Source organism: Stenella coeruleoalba (assembly GCF_951394435.1).
Source record: "Stenella coeruleoalba genome assembly, chromosome: 16".
Taxonomy (NCBI): domain Eukaryota; kingdom Metazoa; phylum Chordata; class Mammalia; order Artiodactyla; family Delphinidae; genus Stenella; species Stenella coeruleoalba.
In genome coordinates, this window is record NC_137162.1 from 53574086 (window position 1) to 53596339 (window position 22254).

At 48.7% G+C, this 22254-nt stretch overlaps 1 protein-coding gene across 1 annotated transcript; it reads right to left on the reverse strand.

Moving 5' to 3' along the window:
- Window positions 1-11748: 11748 nt before the first annotated feature.
- SFTPD (surfactant protein D) lies at window positions 11749-22228 on the reverse strand. The gene is made up of 7 exons (XM_079899326.1): window positions 22015-22228; window positions 16412-16528; window positions 16031-16147; window positions 15601-15717; window positions 15133-15249; window positions 14458-14541; window positions 11749-12181 (listed from the first exon to the last, which is right to left on the reverse strand). Exons 1-7 carry the CDS (start codon window positions 22211-22213, stop codon window positions 11808-11810), a joined length of 1125 nt encoding a protein of 374 aa, XP_079755452.1. The 5' UTR covers window positions 22214-22228; the 3' UTR covers window positions 11749-11807.
- Between the last annotated feature and the right edge of the window lie 26 nt (window positions 22229-22254).

Below are 22254 nucleotides of genomic sequence, written 5' to 3' on the forward strand. Positions count from 1 at the left end.
AGAGGCAGGTTCCTCCGCCCCCTCCTTGGCTCCCTGCTGAGGTCCCTGCTGCTCTGAAAGAGAATTCAGTGCCAGTTTCCCCATGTCCAGTGTTGATTCATTCCTTCATGGGGATGGGAGAAAAGCAAGGGGACATATTTGACTGTGGGGGGATGAAGTGAAAAGAGACTGACAGTGGGGCATGAGGGTTTCTGGTCCAGTCCAGTCCATGGCAAAGGACACCTTCTGTCCTGCCAAAGAGCACAGCATTGGGTCAGAGTCAATCTCAGAAAAAGCACATTCAAACCCTCTCCTTTTTTAGTGAGGACACTGCAGCCCAGCAGATGGATCAATGGAGGTCCACATCTGTGTCCGAGCAGGCAGTGTCTCAGCTTCCAAGAGATCCAATTCCCATTTTTCCAAGTTGCCACTACCTGGTGTCAGAGTCTCCTTCCCATGGCTAGCCCAGCCCTGTCTACGACATGCGTGTTGTTTTTAGCTGTTCATGAGCTATACACTGAAACTGTGACACCTGGCAGTGTCCTACATGGGTGACAGCGAATAGTCCTAGGAATCCCCTCACTTGCCCAAGTGGCTGTGGCCTCCCAAGGGTCATTAGGGTGATCTTGAGAACAAAGGGCAGCCTTCCCTTCCCGCATGCTTTTAGGAGACTCTTTTGATGTTGTGGCCTATGCCGGTATCGCGGGAGGAGGCAAATGGTCAGGCAGGCTGGGTCCTTCCTTACAGGGCATCATCGGTCTTAATGCCTCCATGTTCAACATCCCCTTTCTTCTGTGACATCCTCATCCCATTATAGGTCAATGGGTCCATTATTCTTAGAGACAAGAGGGAAGATCTCCCTAAAGGTGCATTTCACACACTGGGGGGCAAAGGATGCAGCCATCCAGTCAGCACATAAAACCGCCCCTCTGAGCAGAGTTCTGACACCGTCTTGGCCCACAGTCAAGCTCATGACCATGGATGTTCTCGAGAAATCTCAGGGTGGACGGAGCTGAGATTCTATGGAGCCCAGGCAGCAAACTGGGGGAAGAGGGTGAATTCCGCTTCCAGCTGTATGCCAATCACAAAATGAGACTGAAAATATTTCATGAATGGACTAAGGGCCACTTTAACTTCATGAAATATCTTTGCTATATTAGTTTTCCATTTTATTTTTCTTTGTATCCGAACTACCAGAGGGAGCGCCTCACACTTGGTAAGTGCTTGATGAGTGTTTGTTGCATGGGTGCACCAAAGAATTACCAAATGGACGAGTGGGTGGGATACTGCACATGGAATATTATAGGGTAGAGTTCTCTCTGAGGTGTGCTTCTTCTGTGAGGCTGTCGGGGTAGGGGTGGGGTGTGCTGAAGACATTGGGGCTGGCAGGGGGAGGAGGACAGTACCTGTGTCCTCAGCCTCTGGCCCACTTAGACTGTCACATCACTGAATTTTCAACCTCATGAAGCTCTTCTTCAGGCACTGCACTTGGGAGCAGTGAGAAGGGTACTTTCGTGATGTACAGCAGAACAATTCACTCTCTGCACTTCAAATCCAGACTGCTTGCCAAAGGAGTGGGAAACTGCCGAAAATTTAGAGGCACATATGAAACCTAGGTAACATAGGTTATGGCAAATAGAAAAAGGAAAGACCGGAAAGTTTTTAGAAGGAAAGAAGATACATGTAAGACAACCCAGAACAAGAGAATTATCAAAATCAAGCATGAAAGTTGCACCTGAATTTTCTCATTGCCAAGACAAAAATGAGAAAATGGACAGGTAACCATTACATAATTTTTTCTATTTTATGTAAGGGGGGACGGGGACCATGTCTACCCTGAGATGATTGTCTCCTTTGTTTATACTGTGTATAAAGGTCAGTGTACAAGACGCAGTCATGTGCTTCACAGGAATTGTTTCCCAGCATGTAATGAGTGCCCCCTCAGTCAGGGAAATGCAATAAAAATCTGTGGATGAGCTCAAATTCTTCCATTTCCCTTTCAGTCTTCTCCTAGTTCCTTCCATGGTGCTCCCTTCCCCCTTCATCCCTCAATCACTAGAGCCTCACATTCCTACTCTGAGTGCTTTCTATGCCACCCAAAACCTGACCCTGCTCCTCTACCTTTAAGTCATCCCCAGTGGACATGACGCTTTCTCCCCAGGCTCTTGGACATGTGGAGCTGGTTCTTCCCCTGATCTAGCACCTGATCGTCTTTTCAGATCTCCTCTCTCTAAATGTATCCCCTGGCCGGCATTCTTCCCTCAGTCTAGGATTGAGGCAACAACCTCCCTGTATTTACTTCCCAATTCTTATCAGCAAGCAGTGGGCAAATCAGCTCAAGAGAAGGTGGAGTTAACCTAAAAGTGAATTCTCATGAGAGTCCAAGGATAGAAACTACAGTTCATCCAGGCTTCCCAAGACCTAAAACAAGAGGGAAATTATGGATTCAAGAATTCTGTCCAGGCCATCTCTTTCACTCTCTCAAGGGCTGAAGGCAGGCTGTTTTCCTTTACTAAGGGACATATGATGATTGACATCTTTTGCACAGGGGACCTATTGAAGCCAGGTGCTCCAAGGACAGACCTCAGGGGCCTCGGACAGCACATTCCCCTTAGGACTTCAGGACTCTGAGCAACTTCTTGAGCCCCGTTGTTTGTTCTCGTGAAATAGGAGTCTTCGCCATGGCATGCTGGCTCCCTGGGCCTCAGTTTCCCTATCTGTAAATTGGTCAGTAATGGCTTCTCCCTTTTAAAGCTGGATGAATCAATGATCACACACAGATGCAGACCTGCAGGGCCCTTTCGGGCGCAAAGCTGCAGGATCCGAGAACTGTCTTCCGTTTTTGTTACCTGCCAATTTTTTCCAAACTCATTGTGCCCTGAACACTTATCACCAATTTCTCAGTTCTATAGAAAGTCAGTCTGAGTGAGTCAGAATGGCAAACACACCCTGCTCTTGAGATGGGGACTTTGAGTTTAAATTATGTCTATAAGTCAACAGTCTCCCATGAAGGTATATAGATACAGCCAATGTGATTGCAATTTGCTTCCTGTACTAGAATGAAAATAACTACCAAAACTTGCAACATACGAGGCCCAGGCTCTGGCCTGGATTCTGGATCCTGGTACGGCAAGGCCTTGTTCCCGCAGGACAGACTTTCTTTGGAGTCTTCCAGCTCTACTGTTCTCACATTTTAGCCATGCCCAAGCCAAGAGGACAGGGGCTTGGGGTACCAGCTGAAGGCCTAGCACTCACACTCCTCAAATCCCCTTCCTGCCCAGGACCAGCCTGCCTCCCTTCTCTGGCTGTCAGAGGTGGGCGGGAACCAGGGTTCACAGTTTGCTCATTGCTGTCAAGGTTGTTTGCTCATTATTGTATAACTGAACTATGCTTTAGAACCTGCCAGGAATCAGGGATTTTTTTTTCTTTCTTTTTTTTTCTCATTAACCAGGAAGGGGTTGAACATTATCGTGGAGTGTGGGCTGGAGATGCCGGAAAGTGGACTTTGAAAATTGATGTTGTCCTCCTAACCCTAAGTGGCTGGTGGGGTGCTGGGAAACGAGGAGGATCTCAGGGTGGGGTTCCACCTGGACTGGGTGCCCTTAGTCATGGTGGCAGCCTGTGCGGGAAGGAGAACAGTATCTCTAACTATGGACCCGTGATTTGTCCAAGCAAATACAAGTGTCATGCTCAAAAGCAGTGACATGCAAGTAAGCATTCATTAGCCTAACAAACGCCTTGGGCTGGGCCGACTGTCACCGACCCCAAACCCAGCCTGCCCTGTCCTGGCAAGCACAGCGCTTATGCCACCTCATGCAGCTCTCAGAGCAGTGACCCACAGAATTGCCTGGAATGCTAGCCAAAGTCATAGGCTCTCAGCTCCACTCTGCACCCAGCGAATCAAAATCTCAGAAATCTGTTACGTTCACGAGGCCCCGAGGTGACCCGGGTTTTTTGTCAGTTTGGGAAACGACTGCCCTAAGAAATATAGTCACCATAGCTGCTTTCTGCCTCCCCCTCACTTTCGCAGGAGGGCCTAGAGCCAGGAAGCCAGGCTTCTCCTTTCCTTGTAGACCCTTCATGAGGTGAAGGGCGTCCTGCTTCCCTCTGTACACTTTTTCTTCCATGTTTGTTGAGGTATAACTGACATATAGCACTGTATAAGTTTAAGGCGCACAGCCTGATGATTTGACTTACATACATCATGAAATGATGATCACAGCAAATCTAGGGAACATCCATCATCACATATAAATAGTGCTTCACTCTATATTGTCAGACCTGAAATAATCTCCTGTCAGCTGATCGACGTCACTAGTAAAAAGCAGCTGCTGACTGAAATCCTTCCCTGTGCATTTCCAGGGTCTTCTTGTGACCCCTGGGAGTGGGTCTGGGCCTGGAACAGCCCTGGGGAGCATCAGAGAAGGTGAGGCCCTGGGCAGGTGAGACTCTGGGTGGGGAATTGTGTGTACATGGACTTGGGGGTATTCACATGTATTTTTGGGCGTGTGTGAGCGTCTGTAGGAAAACCAACAGACCCAGAGCTTGAAGTTCCCAGCATCCTGTTGTTAGGGGGCTCAGCCTCTGCCCTGCCCCCAGCCTGTGTCCAAGCTGCTCTCTGCACACCCTTCACTGAGGACCATTGGCTCTGAGTAGTTCCAGGGGCTCTGGGTAAGGTGTGTGGGTGCTTGGTTATGGACTCAAGGGTCCGCAAGTGGCTGTGAGTTGTGTCCTGGGACCCGCTAGGGCTCAACAGAGACCGTCTGGGTGCTAATATGATCCTCCGCCCCTGCCAGGTCTTAGATTGTATGTCACCACTACCCCCTACCCCCAAATCCTTATCTGACCACTGAATCAAGGTTGACCCAGCCCCAGTCACCATTATGATGCCCTATTTTATTTTCTTATTAGCAATTATAGTCACCTGAAATCAACTTGACCATTTACTTGTTTAAGTTATGTCAGTGTAGCAAAGTCAACGAAGAGCCAGACCGCCTGGATTCAAACCCTGGCTCTACCACATTGTAGCTGTGTGACCCTGGGCAAGTCACATACACTCTCTGTGCTTTAGTTGCCTTCTTGGTAAAATTGGAATAATAACAGTGCTCACCCCACAGGGTTTTCATGAGGGATAAATGAACCAAACAAATAAGGCACTGAGGTTAGCATGGCCTGCAGTAACTGCAGGCAGGCGTTCATTCTTGCTGTTCTTGTGATTATTATGAAATTCGATCACTCACCTCTGCAGTCCCAGGGCCTAGAAAAGGACTGGGAACCACATGCACACTCAATAACTGTTGAATAAAGAAAAGAATGAACAAATGAATGACTGAATCTAAGTCCTCCCCGCAAATGAGTGTGACCCAACTCCCTTCTCTGGAGCTTGACTCAGCTCCAAGCTGGATCAATGAGAGAAGCAGTCAAATTTATTTTGGAATACGGCTGTGGGCACAACCTCCGTTCTCGGGTTATCGGGTTCAGTGGCTTTGTACCCCGCCAGCTACAGCCTCCTGCTGCCCTCTGCTGGTGTCTCTAAGACAGGGCCAGCAAACTCAGAGCTCATATGGCGAGCCAGGTGAGAGGCGGGGTCCCGTGAGCCCCTTGTCTTCGACTTCAGATGATCCTGTTTTCCTCTCCTCCCTCTTTCCCCGGGTTGCTACACTCCCTTGGAATGCCTTTGCCTAAAAGTCCCTACCCTGCAGGGCCAGATGTCCTCGCCCACTGGGGGACCACACGTCTCTGGCACCCTGGACCCAGACAGCTTAAGACCATGCTCACAGTTACATGGTCATTCTAGATCAATGCACTGAGGCTATGGGCTAAATTCCAGATAAGAGAAAAAGCAGTGCCACTTCCCTCCTCCCTGACCAGGGAGCTGTCAACCCCCTGGAGCCCCAGGGCAACAGGTGTCAAATCTGACCCCAGGCCACAAAGTAAAGGTTAAGGGAGGGCTGAGGAGAGATGCCAAATTCCCTTCATCCTTGCCCTGTTTAATTATGACCAGTGCCTGAAAGGAGATGAATATATTGTTTTAAAGTTCTCTTAATCTTTCTCATGTTTGTGGTTATAGCACCTGTTTTATTTCTACTACTCTGCCTGTTGGTGTTTTGTCTTTTTGGGTTTTTTTACATAGATTTATCAGGATATATTTTTCTAATTTGCCTTTTAAAACGTCTGGTTTCTGGGTTAATTGATCATTTCTTTTATTTTTTAAATATTTCATTAATTTCACTTTTATATTTATTTGTTTTGGCCTTTATTTTTTGTTGTTTTTAAAATTTGTTTTAAAAAGATGAACACTCAATTCAATTATTTTCAGTGCACCTTTTTATGGTTTTTTAATTTTTAATAACAAAAGTAAAGTATATTTTCCTCTGACTATAGCTTTAACTATAGCTCATAGATTTTGGATACTTATTACTGATTAACTTGATTAATTAAATTAAATTAAATTAATTACTACTAAGATTGTGCATTTTTTCATATTTCCGTACTATTGGCCATCAGTATTTCTCCTTTTATAAATTCCCTCGTCTCATTCTTACTTATCCCATTTTTTCTACTTAGATATTAATTTTCTTATTGATTTATCTGTTATGTACTTTGCAAATAAATCAGACTTTTCTGATTTTATGTTGTGTTTTACTTTTTGACAGAGACGTTTTCTATATTTTTGTGTGTAGATATATCAATATTTTATTTGGATTTTCTTCTCTGATAGTCTTAGATAGCTCTTTTCCCTTCTAAGACTACATAAACCATACTTACATTTTCTTCTGATTTTGATTTTGATATATAACTAAAAGAATCTGACTTCATTTTTCTTCCAAATGCTTAACTTTTTAATTCAGTATTACTAATTGAACAATTCATTATTCTCCTACAATTTGGGTATTCTATTTCTATTTTTATCAGGCATATATAAGATATATATGTATATATATGTATATTTGGACCCGTTTTGAGAGTCTGTGGTTCTTTACATTGTTTTGTCTAGTCCTGTGTCAGTAATACACTGTTGTAACTATGTTAGCTTTCTAAAACCCTTTAAAATAAAATGACCACGTCCATTCTCCTTATGTTTTTAAATTAATGTTTATGACTGTTCTAGGATGTTTCTTCTTTCATCAGAGCTTTGGAATCATTTGATGAAATCCTCACAGCCTCAATCACTCTTTTTTGGGGGGGTTGAATCTTTGGAGAATTCACATCCCTCTCAGACTCTCTGTAGCTGGGGACCAGGCATCCCAGGCTTGCACAAAACCCACCACTGGTTTTCTTCCCTTTCCTGCCCTGGGCCATCTTTCTGGTCACAGGATGCGTTTGCTTGGCCTGAAGTTGTCATCTGACCTTTTGGCCCTGGCCTGGCCCCAGCCACTTACCCCTGAAGTGAATGAAGTATTCAGGGGGTTAATAAACGTGCAGAAAGTCTGGCAGTGAGGTCATGGTGCTATTTCCTCATATCAAAGAGCCTGGAAGCATCTTGAAGGCACTTTCTTCAGGCCTACGAATAGACTTATAAGCAGGAATTAAGGATTTCATTCATTCAACTCTTCTACTTATTCACTTGATTCATTCTGTCTCCTTACTAAATAAACAGGAAAAGTACCATTCTGCTCAGGCAGGGCCCTCTTGAGTCCTTCTGTGCCTCCAGGCAGTCTGAGAGAGACTATACTGCTTAAGTAAATGGAGATCAAATATGTGAGTATTCAAAATGTATCCAGTAGGGATGGGCTACACATGCTGCAGTAACAACCCCCAAACCCCAGTCAAAATCCAAGTGGATCTGGGTGATCCCCAAGGGCAGTTGTTTTCCATCCATTTGCTCAGGTGTCCAGAATCCTGGCTCGTCCAACTTAATAACCACCAACACTTCTGTGCTCACCAGGGCAGCAGAAAATTGGGCATTTCAGAAATGTGCACTTGCCCTCAACTGCTTCCATCCAGAAGGGATACATGTCACAGGGTAACGCCTGCCTCCATAAGGCCTCTCTTATTGAAACAGTGAAAAACAATAAAATCTACCAAAAGGTACCAGTTATTAGCTATACAGAGGCCTAATAGTCACAGGCAATTAGATTGAACAATAATAAGTGTCTTGGTCTCTGAGTATCTTGGTGCCTTCACAGGAAGATGGCTCTCCTCTATTCTCCTGGTTAAAAGGCTCTATAATCCATCCACTCATTCCCAATCTACCCCTCGAGCACCTTCACTGCCCGTTGCTGAAGCACAATTCTACAGCTGACCTCTAATGTTAAGGAAGTGCAGGGCTGTAGCATATGTGAGGGCATGACCAGCTGTTTCCATCTGTGTATTCCAGTGCCTGGATAAGTCTTTGGCATATAAATTAATATTTTATTTCTTCTGATAGGTACCTGGTATCTTTGCTCTACTATATAAAACACGAGTAACCCAAAAAGATCCAGTACACGATTAAACTTGAATTAAGGACATCTGGAAGGTAATAGTGATTGAGAATGCTCTGAATGTAAGCAACTCAAATGCCAGTGATTTATTTATTTATTTATTTGTTTTTTAAAGTTAAGTATTCTTTAAATTAATTAATTTATATATTTTTTGGCTGCGTTGGGTCTTCGCTGCTGCACGCGGGCTTTGTCTAGTTGCGGCAAGCGGGGGCTACTCTTTGTTGCGGTGCGTGGGCTTCTCATTGCGGTGGCTTCTCTTGTTGCGGAGCACGGGCTCTAGGCATCTGGACTTCTGTAGTTGCGGTGCGTGGGCTCAGTAGTTGTGGCTCGCGGGCTCAGTTGTTCCACAGCACGTGGGATCTTCCCGGACCAGGGATTGAATCCGTGTCCCCTGCATCGTCAGGGGGATTCTTAACCACTGCACCACCAGGGAAATCCCAATACCCGTGTTTTATGTCATTGGAATTCAGAACAAAGATAGAATCCTAGAAAAGTAAACATCAGAGGGCTTCCCATAGGCTGCTCAGTATGGGATGTGGGCTGATCTGGTGACAGGAGGGTTGAGAACCAGGACGCAACTTGAGAATATACTATAAAACAGGGACTTCCTCGTGTGGTTGTCCCCTCTCCAGGTATGGAAGGCTCCCAGCTTGCTCCCATGATGTCACCTGGCATTGCGAGTGTCATAACATCTCTTGAGAATAAGGGTCACACAGCTCTGGCTTCATTTGGCACCTAGGCTACCAAACTAGGGACACGGCTTCTATGGTTGGGGTGGGGCTGACATTGTTTAAGTTCTATGTTGACCTTTGCCCATGAATGATGGTGTAGGAGAGACCTCTGTGCTCAAGAATGGGTAAGGACCTGCATTTTCTGAAATACTTGCCTCGATCCTCTGCTTTAATCGGGCTGTGTCTGCAGAACCCAAATGACCCACCTTACTTATTCTCTGCGCTGGAAAGCCAACCAGAGCCCCGCGGCCCGTGGTGCAGGTTGATCTGAAGCTTCCTCCTAGGCTTTGGGGTCTCAGCGTTCCCGGCCTTCAACAACACAGGAGATTTTTTTTTCTTCCTATGCAGTCACATAGTTCTGCCACTCTTTCCTTCCCTCTTGTCAAGAAATAGGCTTGGCTTACATATTGGGATGAGTAGTGATCACCCATAGAGCATTGTCCAGACCACCATGACCTCGCAAGGATCCCAGTGGCCATACTGTACAGTGTGGCTCCTCCCCAGCCCCCAGGGTGAGCTGATTGGATCAGAGGTGGGCATCTGAGACAAGTAGGTGCATTTCTACATAGTTTTGAATTGATATCAAGCAAGAGTTTCTGATCTCTGGGACACACGAGAGACCTGGACGTGGGTGGAGGAAGCTGGTGTGTAAAGGAGGGAAAGAGGTGAGGATGGGCAGAGAGAGGCAGAAGCCAGGGAGGTGGCACAGTGGTGCCTGTGCACCCCCAGTCCTTCGTAAGTCAATTCAGAATCCTCTGTTCTTTAAAAACACCCTCTTTTTGGCTTAACTAGATCCAGTTGTTTTTCTTATTTGCAATAAAAGCAAATAAGTCTGTTCTAAGCTCCAGGCCTTTGTACTGTAGAGTTGTTTGCTCGTTATCGTGTAACTGTTTATGTTTCAGAAGCTGCCAGGAATTGGGGATTTTTTCAAGTAACGGGGGAAAGATACGAACAGGGAGGCTGAGCTGCATGCTGTTGAGACGTGTGGCTTTTGTTTTCAGATGTGCCGTCCCATATGTGAAGTGTGGCTGCAAGAGTGTTGGGAAGACAGGTAGGGCTCGGGGGTCGCATTCAGAAAGGGCCAGAGAGGGCAGTCCTCCTGGTGCCTGGGAGCAAAGGAAAGAGTGGTAGGTTTCCTGTCTGGGGGAGGGGTATTCGTTGCCCCCTCCCATGAGCCTATGGTTCATCCAGGCGTCATTCCAATTTCTTAAGCACAGACGTCATTTAAATCTTCCTTTGCAGCAGTGTGTCAATAAAATCAACTAAATATACAGAGGCCTTTGGCCTAAAAATTTACAGGCCAGAAGTATAAGCTCTGGGGTCAGATGGCCTTTTTCATGAGCTGTAGCACCGGTACTACCTGTGCAAGTTCCCTCCCTCTCTGTGTCTTAGTTTCCATGTCTGTAAAATGAGAAGGGTTTGAGTAGATTATCTCTGAGGCAGAGTGGAGAACATTCCCGGAACTGCCAGGCAGGAAGAGGTTTGGGGATGAATTTGAACATGGCTGGGCACCCTCTGTGTCTGACATTTCAGAAGGGATTAGGACTGTGCAGATGGTATGTTCTCCCCTGAGCCAACCACAGTCATACTGTCATGGGTAGAGAGAGATCCTGGGCGGTCAGGGGTGAGGGGAGTCTACTGGGTGTAAGGCCACTCAATCTGGCCAGAGAGGAAGGTGCCTCCCTGCCAGGTCATCCCTCTGTAACTGTGCAGTTTCCTAGGCTCAGGGCTTGAAGCAAGAGGCAGACACTGAGACCTCCCAGCCCCGGGGTTCCAGATTGCATTGGCTGGAGGAGTCTGGGGTTCGGGGGGAGGTCTTGAACAGGGTTCTACATGGGGGAGGTATCAATAGAAAGGATTTGAAGCCGTGGGAGAGAATGAGCCCAAGCCTGGAGCGAGAATAAGGAGAGAGGGGAGCTGGAGCTGAGGCTCCCGAGCTCCTCTGTGGAGCAGTCCAGGAGAGGAGGAGGGATGAGACTGATGCAGAGCAGCCAGAAGGATAAGAAAATTGCAAGCAGAAGAGGAAAAGGGAAGGAGGAGGCAGTGATCAGCTGGGTCAAATGCGGCCGATGGCTGGAGGAGGTGGAGGGCAGAGGAGGAGATGCTGGATTTTGCAACAGGAAGGTCTTGGAGATCTCATTTTAGCCCTTGCCCTGGGAAAGCAGGCTGGCCCCCTTTTCCTCTGATAGGTCTTCCTGGTGTGAAGCCAGTTTCAAACTTTATTCTGAGGGAGGCATTCCATAGCAGCCCTGCCTGCTGGGCTCACCCATGGCTCTGTGGAGAAGCCTTGGCCAGCAGAGGGTCACCTTTTTTTTTTTCTTTTTTATAAATTTTATTTATTTATTTAGTTTTGGCTGCGTTGGGTGTTTGTTGCGGTGCACGGGCTTCTCATTGCGGTGGCTTCTCTTGTGGCAGAGCACAGGCTCTAGGCGTGTGGGCTTCAGTAGTTGTGGCTTGCGGGCACTAGAGCGCAGGCTCAGTAGTTGTGGCGCACGGGCTTAGTTGCTCCGCGGCACATGGGATCTTCCCGGACCAAGGTTCGAACCCGTGTCCCCTGCACTGGCAGGTGGATTCTTAACCACTGCACCACCAGGGAAGGCCTGAGGGTCACCTTTTTATTGGGACATGGGCAGCACACAGCTCTGGGCAGTGCCCCACCCTCCCCGGGGGCTCAGAACTCGCAGATCACGAGGCACTGGTCTCCGCAGGCCTTGTCGTTCCACGTGCCATCGGGATAGATCTCCACACAGTTCTCTGTGTCTCTGTTGTTGGGCTCCCCGGGGGCCCAGTTAGAATACACCAGGGGCTCCCCTGTGGGGTAGGTGAACGTGCCTTCCTTCTTGTTGTCGGTCATGCTCAGGAAAGCAGACTTGTTCCGGTCTGCGACCAGCTGTTTCAAGGCCTCGTTCTCAGCTGCAGAGCGTGGGGAGGCCATCTGTCCCCCGGCCTGTGTGCATATCTGCTGTGCATCCTGAAAAGTTTTTTCAAAACCTCCCGTCTTGAAGATCTTCTCCCCGACACCCCGGCCACTGGGAAAGAGGTCCACTAGGGGAAGAGGAGAGTCAAGTTGGGGAGTGGCAGCACCTGGACCTTTGTGCTCCAACCAGAGCCCCCCAGCCTCCCATCCAGGGTACCAGGGCACCAGATAGGATGGAAGCGAGGCACTGGTTCCAGAGCAGCCCTGGCTCCACGATGCGCCCTGTGAGTGGTGCTGTGGTCTCCAGTTACAGGTGAGGACCCTGGAACTCGGGGAGCTTACGTAAGAGGCCCAAAGTCACACAGACGTCAAACGTAGAGTGAGGATCAAACCTTGTTGGATGTGACACTAAAGCTTAGACGTGCACTTTCTGTTCCTCCCCATGTCATATGCCAGAATTGGTTTTTCAATTACTGTGTAGATTGGAATGACTTTGGCCAGGGAAATGACACGGTGCTGCCCAGGGCAGTTCCTAAGAGTGTGGGAAACACCATGCAGGGGGCTCGCTCTCACCCCTGCATGATGGCTGGGCATGTGGGGTTGTCAGAAGGGGGTCTGTGCTGTGTGAAGGGGTGAGGGGAAAGGAGAGGAGAGGGTGGGGCATCTGAGAGCAGCGACATGCTAATCTCTGCACTGGGGGCAGCCCAGTGTTGGCCTCTTGATATGCTTACGGGTGATGCCCCAGCCAGTCAGCCTCCCTGGACCGCTGGGCAGGGGATGAAGGCTTCTGAGAGGTGTGTGTGGGAATGGGGGGCAGGAGTGGGATCGGCGCTGGAGAGACCCCTGTTTGGGAGTCAGAAGGCCACGTGTTCAGCCCCAACCTGACAATGACGGTCCAGGTGGGCAAGGGAAAGTCACTTCCCTTTTCAGGGTTTCCCATTCCTTATTTCTAAAGCAGGTGTACGCTACATAAAAGCATCGCCTGTGTGACATGTTAAGTATCTCTTATTACTCCATCCTATCCCCATCCCTGTGACTTCTAGGCTCATGCATGGAAATCTTCAGGGCTCCTAAGAGGGCTCACTGGACTGGGTAGGAACCCAGACTACACCCTGACCCACTGCCCTTCTCCTCTGAGTAGTTTCAACAAGGACTCAGAGGCCAGATTCTCCACGGGGTCAGGATGGCACCCAGAGCAGCCCTGGACAAGGTCAGTGCAAGTTCATGCGCCATAATTGGGTTTATGTCCCATGCATCTGGGTGGGTGTGCCTGTGCATGCGTGAATATGCCCATATATCCATCTGGAGGTACACAGGTGGAGTTAAGGTCCATCTGGATGGGTGTGCATATGTGTGTGTGCATACGTGTGCCTGTGTGCACATGTATGTAGATGGTGTGGAGTGAGCGATGGTGTTTAAGTACCCACACGTGTGGCCGGTGCCTATGCCCATGTTCTCCTTTGTTTACATCAGTGTGCATATGAGCAAGGGAACGGGTAGGCAAATATGTTTGTAGAGGGAGGAGAACGTCAAACGCTGGAAACTCTCATCCTTACTACTTAGGTACTTAGTTGGCTTGAGCCCTTAGGAACCAACCCTATATCCCACCCCTTTATGCTCTACTCCTTCAGAAAACTCTTCTTTTTTTGGATCATGAGGTTTGATGAATGATGTGGACTCAAAGCTGATGTCAGGGAAAGCAGAGAAGGGGGAGGGGCAGTTGGGGACTGAGGCAGAGAGTCCCAAAGGCACCGGGCGGTCAGGTGTGCACTCCAGGAGGCCTCTGCCTCCTTAGGATTCCAGGCTTAGGGAAGAATCTCTGCTTTAAACACCCAAGGAGATGCAGGGAGAGTCCAGCACTGGCCAGAGACTGGAGGCAGCCTGCCCCTGCCAGACCCAGGGGCATCTTTAGGATGAGATACTCAGTGGCCACCCAGCAAGGTTGGGCCCCACCAGACTTGAACCCCATGAGCAGCATCCCAGCCCCTGCTCACAGGACTATGTCTGGATTCTCTGCTGCCTGGGCTGTGCAGCTGCATCTCTGGGTACTTGCATACCTGGCTCCACAGAGGGAAGAGATGCATCGTGGGTTGGGTGTCCCCTTGTCTATCATAGGGACATGCCCAGAGTAGGCAGGGGTGAAGGTCTCCTGCATTGGTGACAAGAACTGCATTCTCCTCCTTTTCCCTTGCATCTCCTTGCAGCTCCTGGAGTACGTGGCTGCACTGCTGTGTCCCAGCCCATCCTTAGCCCCACTGCCTGCCCCAGTTCCAGGTCCAGTCCTAAACATGGTCCCAGCCAAGTTCAATTTTAGACCCAAGCCCAGCCAACTCCAAGCCAAGACCCAGACCTAGGATGAGGCCCACCGTTGGTGTCTGGTTCAGGTCCAGGTCCAGGAACTCACCTTTCTTATAATGAGAGAAAGCATTCTGGAGGCGTTGTAGCTGTCCCTGTAAGGTCTCCATCCGCTGCCGGAGAGCAGTGATGTCTGCAGGGCAGAGAGGTCAAGTGAAGAAAGGTCCAGCACAGCCTGGGATCAGCTCAGAGCCCGGGCCTCAAGGGAAGGGTACCCAGTTGCAGACACATATTGGGGGTGGGGGTAAAGAACTGGGACGGAGCCCTAGGAAGCCCACATCTGCTGACATAGGTGGACCTGTGCTGCCCACAGGATTTCCTATGTTTCTGCTATGAACACTGTTCCCTGAGCAGGTCCCTGCACCACACTGACACTGAACCAGGTGACACTGTAATTCCAAATTCTAGGAACCTGATAACACTTCCTTTTGGGGGATGGGAGTAGAGGAATACATGTAGCTCAAGTACTTCCCATCCACTGGGTTATTTGAAGTTCAAAGCTATCTGATGAATTGGGAAGGGAGGTGTGCTCGTCCCAAAGATCAGATAGAAAAACTGCTCAGGTTGCCCTCCAGCAAGTCATAGAGGCTAAGACCAGCGTCCGCTTTGACTTCCAGTCCCCGACCTGTAACTAAGGGGGACACCTCAGAGGAGGGCCCGGGAGGGCCTCCTCCCACCCTCCGTCCCCACCCGTGCCCTTGTGGGGCCCCCAGATCTTCCTTACCTTGGAGTCCACTCTCTCCCTTCGCTCCTCTGTCTCCAGGAGCACCTCTGTCCCCCTTCAGTCCTGGGGGGCCCCTGGCACCTGGAGGTCCCTGTGGACCCATGGCTCCAGAAGGCCCTGGGATCAGAGAAGAGTTGGGTGAGTTCTGAACACATTTTCTAGCATTTTCACCTCCCCCAGTACATGGACTATCTTATCGTCCAGCAATACGCCCTCCCCATATACATATGTCCCTCTGTGCCCTGAACCCAGCCTTGCATCCTCTCTGTGTACTGACTGTCCCTGTCACCCAAAAACCAACCTTCCCTGTACATAGACGGTCCCTGCTACTCGCCCTACCCTCTCCCTAGAGACAGACAGTTCGCAGAGCCCAGCACTGGCTGTCGCCCTGGAGTGCTAGCGCTGACCTGGCGCGTGGTGATGGTGGGCACAGGGGAACAGGAGCCCAGCCCAGCTTCCATCACTCACCTGCTGCCCCAGCACTTCCAGGGGCTCCGCGTTCACCGGGGGCACCTCTCTCTCCTTTAAGACCTGCGGGGCCTCTTGCCCCTGGGGAGCCCTGCATGCCCGTGGCACCCACTCCTCCTGAGGAAGGAACAAATTGGGACGGACACGGCTGAGAGTGCGCTCAGCACTTAGCATTGCCTCGGAAGTGGAGCTTTTCACCCACAGCTCCAGGTGAGAGAATGAACTGGGAGACGGTGCTCCGTAATGCCTGGCCTCCTCTGGGGAGGGCATCGGGGAAATACGGTCAGTGTGGGAATCTGTGGAGAGAGACCCTGGCAAGGCCTACCCGCGGCAGATGGTCCGGGCTTTTCCAGGCACTGTGCGCATGCCTTAGGCCCCATCACAGACTGCCACGCCTCCTTCCCACACCCGTCACATACCAGACACCTACCACTGGGTCCAGTCTCGCCTTTGGGGCCTGGTGCACCTGCAGGTCCTATGTTCCCCTGCCTCCCTGAGGGACCGTCTCTTCCAGCTGGACCAGGCATACCTGGAGGTCCTGGAGGCCCTGGGGAAAAGGACCAGCCCAATTAGTGACACTGAATCTCCTTGGAAGTGGGAGTGCATAAAAGATGAGGGCAGTAATAGAAGTCTGAGAGGCAGCATCCTCCTAGAGGTGCTGCCCCACAGCAGTCTTCCCTGAAATAACCCAGCGCCACCTTGAGAACAGCCTCTGCCTCCTTCCTGGGTTAGAATCTGTGCATGCCTACCGGCATGTCCTAGCGACACCACACCACCTGCAGACATCTGCATTCCATGCCCAGCTGCTCACCAGGTGGTCCGGTGTCTCCCTTTGGCCCGGGTTCTCCAGCAAAGCCATTGTCCCCTTTGGGCCCAACTGGGCCAGCTGGTCCAGGCATCCCTGCTTCTCCTACAGGTCCTGGTAAACCTGTGGCAGCAGAAAAAATGGGCATAAACCTGGCCCCAGGCCCCGGAGGAGCCGGAGGATATTCCTTCAGGTTTCTATAAGGTGTAGACACTTCACCTCCACAAGACCCGGTCCAGTGGTGATCCAGGAAATGGGCATCCACATCCCCATTTTACAGGTGAAGAAACAGGCTTGCCAGAGCTGGAGGCAGATCAAACCAAGACCTGTCCTGACTTTCCATACAACGCACCTTCCCCTGCCCCAAGGCCACAGTATTTATAGCAGGCAAGCCTGTCAGCTTTTGCCCTTGATCATGGACTCCTTGCCCTCCCCCTTCCCAGAACCAAAGTTTATATCAGAAGTGACACCAGATGCTAATCACCAGAGAAATATAAATCAAAACCACAATGAGCTACCACCTCACACCTGTGAGAATGGCTATTATCAAAAAGTCAGCAAATAACAGGTGTTGGAGGGTGTGGAGAAAAGGGAACCTTTGTGCACTGTAAGTGGGAATGTAAACTGGCACAGCCACTGTGGAGAACAATATGTAAGTTCCTTAAAAAATTAAAAATAGAACTACCATGCAATCCAGCAATTCAACCTCTGTGTATTTAACCAAAGAAAATGAAAACACTAACGCAAAAAGATTTATGTGCCTCCAAGTTCATTGCAACATTGTTTATAGTAGCCAAGTGGAGGTGGCCTAGAGCCTAGGCATTCATGGATAGATGAATGAATGGAGAAAATGCAAGGCGTATATACAATGGAACATTAGTCAGCTGTAAACAGGAATGAAATCTTGCCATTTGCAACAACCTGGGTGAACCTTGAGGGCATCATGCTAAGTGAGATATGTCAGACAGAGAAAGGTACCATACGATCTTACTTACATGTAGAATCTAAAAAACAAATGAACAAAACAGCGTGCTCATAGATACAGAGGACAGATTGGTAGTTGCTAGAGGTGGGGTTGGGGAGTGAGCAGAACGGGTGAAAGTAGTCAAAAGGTACAAACTTCCAGTTATAAAATAAATGAGTCCTAGGAATGTAATGTACAGCAAGGTTACTATCGTAAATAATACTGTGTTGCACGCTTGAAAGTTGTTAAAGGCGTAAAAGTTCTCATCACGCACACGAAAGATTGTAGCTCTGTGTGTGGATGGATTTTCATAAGCCTTGTCATCATTTCACAATATATACAAATATAAAATCATGATGTGGTTCACCTGAAAGTAATATCATATTATATATCAATTATACTGTAATAAAAAGAAGAGAAAAAGCTATGTAACATGCTCTTAAAACGATAGAAATTAGACCAAATTATTATGCATCATTAAGTGATAAAAGTATGCTATAAACACTCTATTTAATATGATTCTGTTTCCTAAATATGTCCATGAATGTGGAGGGCGTGTGCACACGTAAAACACATTGGCTAAACCACAAGAACAGCACATACAAAAGTGTTAACAGTTGCTGTTTCTAAGTGGTACAATTAAGGTACTTTTAATTTTCTTCCTTTTATCTTTAGTGACCACTTATTATTTTTTTTTTACACATATTATTTTTTATTGGAAAAATGACCAAACATTTTAAACTCGTTACCTCAAGAAAGACTGCCCAAGTCTGAAATTATATGAGATCTACCTCGATTTAAGAATTTTACACTCTGTGTAAAATTGTGAGTTTGGTTATTCTTTCACTGAGATGAAATTCACATCATATAAAATTAACCTTTTTTTTTTTGGCTGCGTGTGCAGCTTGTGGGATCTCAGTTCCCTGACCAGGGATCGAACCTGGGGCCTGGCAGTGAGAGGGCTGAGTCCCAACCGCTGGGCCGCCAGGGAATTCCCTAAAATTAACCTTTTTAAATTTTACAAGTCATTGGCGTTTAGCACATTCACAACGTGGTGCAACTACCACCTCTATTTAGTTCAAAAATATTTCATCAACCCCAAAGAAAACCTCATATCCGTTATCACTCTGTCCCTGCTTCTTCCCAGGCCCGGCTACCACTATTCTGCTTCTGTCTCTATTACTTATTCTGGACATTTTATGTAAATACATACAATATATGAGCTTTTGTGTCTGGCTTTTTTAACTCGGAGTGACGTTCTTGAGGCTTATCCAACTTGTAGCACGTCTCAGCACTTCATTCCTTTGTGTGGCTGAGCAATGTTCTAGAGTATGAACACAACACGTTCTGTTTATCCATTCACCACGGATAAACGTTGATGGACACATGGGTTGTTTCCATCCTTTGGCTGTTGTGAATAAAGCATTCATGTGCAAAAAAACAAGAGAAGAAATGACACCTGTCAGGTGCTGCTAACTTATTCATTCACTTATTTGTTCATTTCCTCATTGTTTCATTTATTTGTTCGCTGGGAAACGAACTATGGAACATAACTTTCTGCTTAGCACTGAGCAGGTTGTAAATGTTAGCACCAGGTCCTGGTCTGCAAGGGATTTGTCACTGAATTTTAAACTGTGAGGCATGGGTAACGAGCGAGGAAGACAGTTTATGAGATGTCCCTCCTCCCATCCCAGCACCTCCAACCCCAGCACACACACATAGTCGGAGGAAACAGGACTTCAAGGAGAAGAGAGGTGACATTTCAGATTTGGAAACTGTGCCCCAGGGTAAGAAAGGCCAGGACCTGCCTGGGCCAAGCATGTGCTGGTGGTGGGAGACTGTGCATTTGATGGGTGGCTGAGAGCTTCTGTGCTGGGCATTGTGTTCTGCTTTTAGTTACAATCCTCACTAGGCGTGAAATGGAAGCATAGAGGATGGGCCCCGCATCCCAATCCCACAGTGTGCCGTGCTCAGGCAGAGACGTCCTGGCCCCGGGCCAAGCCTCTCTTGGGCTCCCCACTGGCCGGGGTGGCAGCAGGTACATGGGAAAAAAGCCACTCCTTAGAGGGGAGCATTAGAGGTTACCCATCCTTGTGCACAAACTGTGGAGGCCATGAGAGCACCCTTTTCAGCAGCAAGAACCATGCCTCCCAAAGCACTCATTTTGCATCCTAGCATCCCCCGAAGTCCTAGCCCTGTACCTTACTGCCACCCGAAGTGAAGTTTTATGCACCACTGATTTGGCCAGTCGTAACTGTATTAAAATTCCTCCTGTCTTGGCAATTTACATTCATTTATTCCACAAGTATTCACTGAGCTTCTACTAGGTACAAAGCACTGTCCTAAATGCTGGGATTTTATTAGTGAAAAAAAACAGGCAAAAACCAAATCCCTTCCTCATGGAACTTAAACTCAACTGCATAGAAATAGATAATCAAAATTAAAATGTACAACATATGATAATTTATAAGATCAGAATAAGTGCCACAGAGGAAAAATAAAGCATAGAGTATTGGTGGGGCCGTGCAGTGTTCTCTCTCCAGTAGGAGGGCCAGAGAAGGACTCTGTCTGTGACTAAAGCCATGAAGGAGGTGAGGAGTGAGCCATGGGGATGTGTGTGGAAAGAGCAAGGCCCTGAGGAGGCAGGGGGCCAAGCGTGCTTAGGGACCAGCGACAAGCCAGTGTGGTCAGAGCCCAGGGAGAGTGGGAGGAGTGGAAGGAAATGAGATCAGAGAGATCAGCAGGGGTGGAGGGTGGTCTTGGGGACTGCTGTGGGGTGTGAGGTTTTACTCCAAGGGAGATGTGCGCCCCTGGGAGGACTCTCTCACCGAATCCTTTCGGGCGGGGGTCTTGGAGGTGCTGAGGAATGAGGGAATTGTCCTTGGAAATTCAGCCCCCCAAGCAGGGTCCGGGTCTTATTGGCCCTGCATGAAATGTCTGGAGCATCACCAAGTGACCCAGCTCCACCCTCTACCTCTGCCCAAGGGTCTCTCCTCTCAGGCCCATCTTGTCCTTTACAGCAGGTTCTTGGGACCACATGCATCAGAATCTTGTCACCAGTGCAGACTCTGGCCCCACCCAGACCTACTGGGTCAGGATTCTGAGGATGCTCTGATCTCCAGGAAATCCTCAGACCCATAACAGTTGAATAACTAAAGTGCCTGGGACTGAGGAGCCAGAGAGGAGCCTGGTCCTTGGTCCAGCTGTGCAGTGTTCTCTCTCCAAGCACCGACCCAAGGCCAGGCTTGGAACGCACAAGAAGCGGGGGGCTCAGCCACATCCATGCTGCTCAGAGAGCCACTGTAGGAAAGGCTCCCTACCCCACACCCTGCCCCGGGATTCAGTTCAGGGCCCCACTGGGAGCTAGAGAGAGCTGGCACCTTGAATACCACCCTTCTCCTGAGTTCACTTCCAGGCAACCTTCTCCAAGCCCCAGCCCAGTTATGTTGGGAACTACTTTCTGTCTGTTAAGGACAGACCGATAATTGTCCCTTATCCTACAAAGTCTGGGGATGTTACCTATTCTCCCCAGCTTAAATGCTGCTCGTTTTCTTCCTCCCCAACCAAAATGCAAACTCCAGAAAGATAAAGACCTCAGTTGATCCCTGCATAGCCCTGGCCTAGTGCCATGGTGGTCCCCTTGTTCTTGTTGCTGGTTCATTGAATTCTCACTTCTTGCCAGTAAGACCCAGATCCTCCCCTGTTGGGCAGTATTTCTCGGACAATTCCCTTAATAATCAGTACCTTTGGAAACCTCAGGAGAATTCACCTGATTGGTACAGCAAGAAGATGCAACTTTATCCTGAAGACTCAACAGGAAAATGAAGCCCTGGCTCAATTATTTGTTGCTGTGTAGTAGATATTATTCCCATCTACAGATGAGCAAACTGAGACTCAAAGACACTGAGTGGCTTGTCTCTGGGGGGGTCCCTGCTGTGGAGCTGGAGCTAGCAGTCGAGCACAGATGTGTCTGATGCAGAAGCCCATGTCCTTTTCATCTTCCACGTTGGGTTTCATATAGCACCTTTGTGTCACAATTTTCCTACCTATCAAATGAGATTAATACATCCCTTGTAAGACTTTTGGTGGGATTAAATAAACCACTCAAGTGAACACCCAAGCACGGGGCTGAACAAAGAAATGTCAGCTGCCTTTCCTTCTCTCCTCTCTCCATAATGTATTTAGGGAAAATCCTTTTGACCAGGCCTGAGTATGGGGCCACAGAGCCTCATCCTTTCCCACCCCTCATGGAGTAGAGTTTAATTGCATATTAAAAATATTTAACATCCTGCAGAGGCACCATTTAAGCAGAATGAACAACAGTTAAGTTCTGGAGTACGGTTCTAGAGGACCCCAAATACCAGTTGTTTACTCACTGTTTGCTCCTTCTTGGGTGGATGGAGTCAAGATCCTAGGGGAGGAATCAGAGCAGCTGCTGACGGAGCTGGGGGCTCGGGGCAGCCCGTCTTTGCCAACCAGTAAGGCTGTGTTTTAAGTGGGCTGGATATCTGGGGGAAACCACCCATGCGGGATGAAGAAGACCATCTCCAAGGTTTACACAGCGGAAAATCCAGAGTTTCTGGGTTGGTTACAATTTCAATGCCCACCCCTTCCCACCAGGACAAGCCCATGGTCCCAGCTCTACCTGGATCCCCCTTCTCGCCCTGGGGGCCTTCTCTCCCATCTCGTCCATCACGACCAGGCAGGCCCTTCTTCGGAGGGTTACACATGACCAGGGTGCAGGCGTTGGCCAGTGTTTTCTGGGAATAGGTCTTCATTTCTTCCCCCAGAGACCTTGGGGGCTGTGAGAGCAGAATCAGCGTGGAGAGAGGGAGGAGAAGCATGTCCTAGGCAGAGGAACAGGAAGAAAGGGGCCATGCTTTTG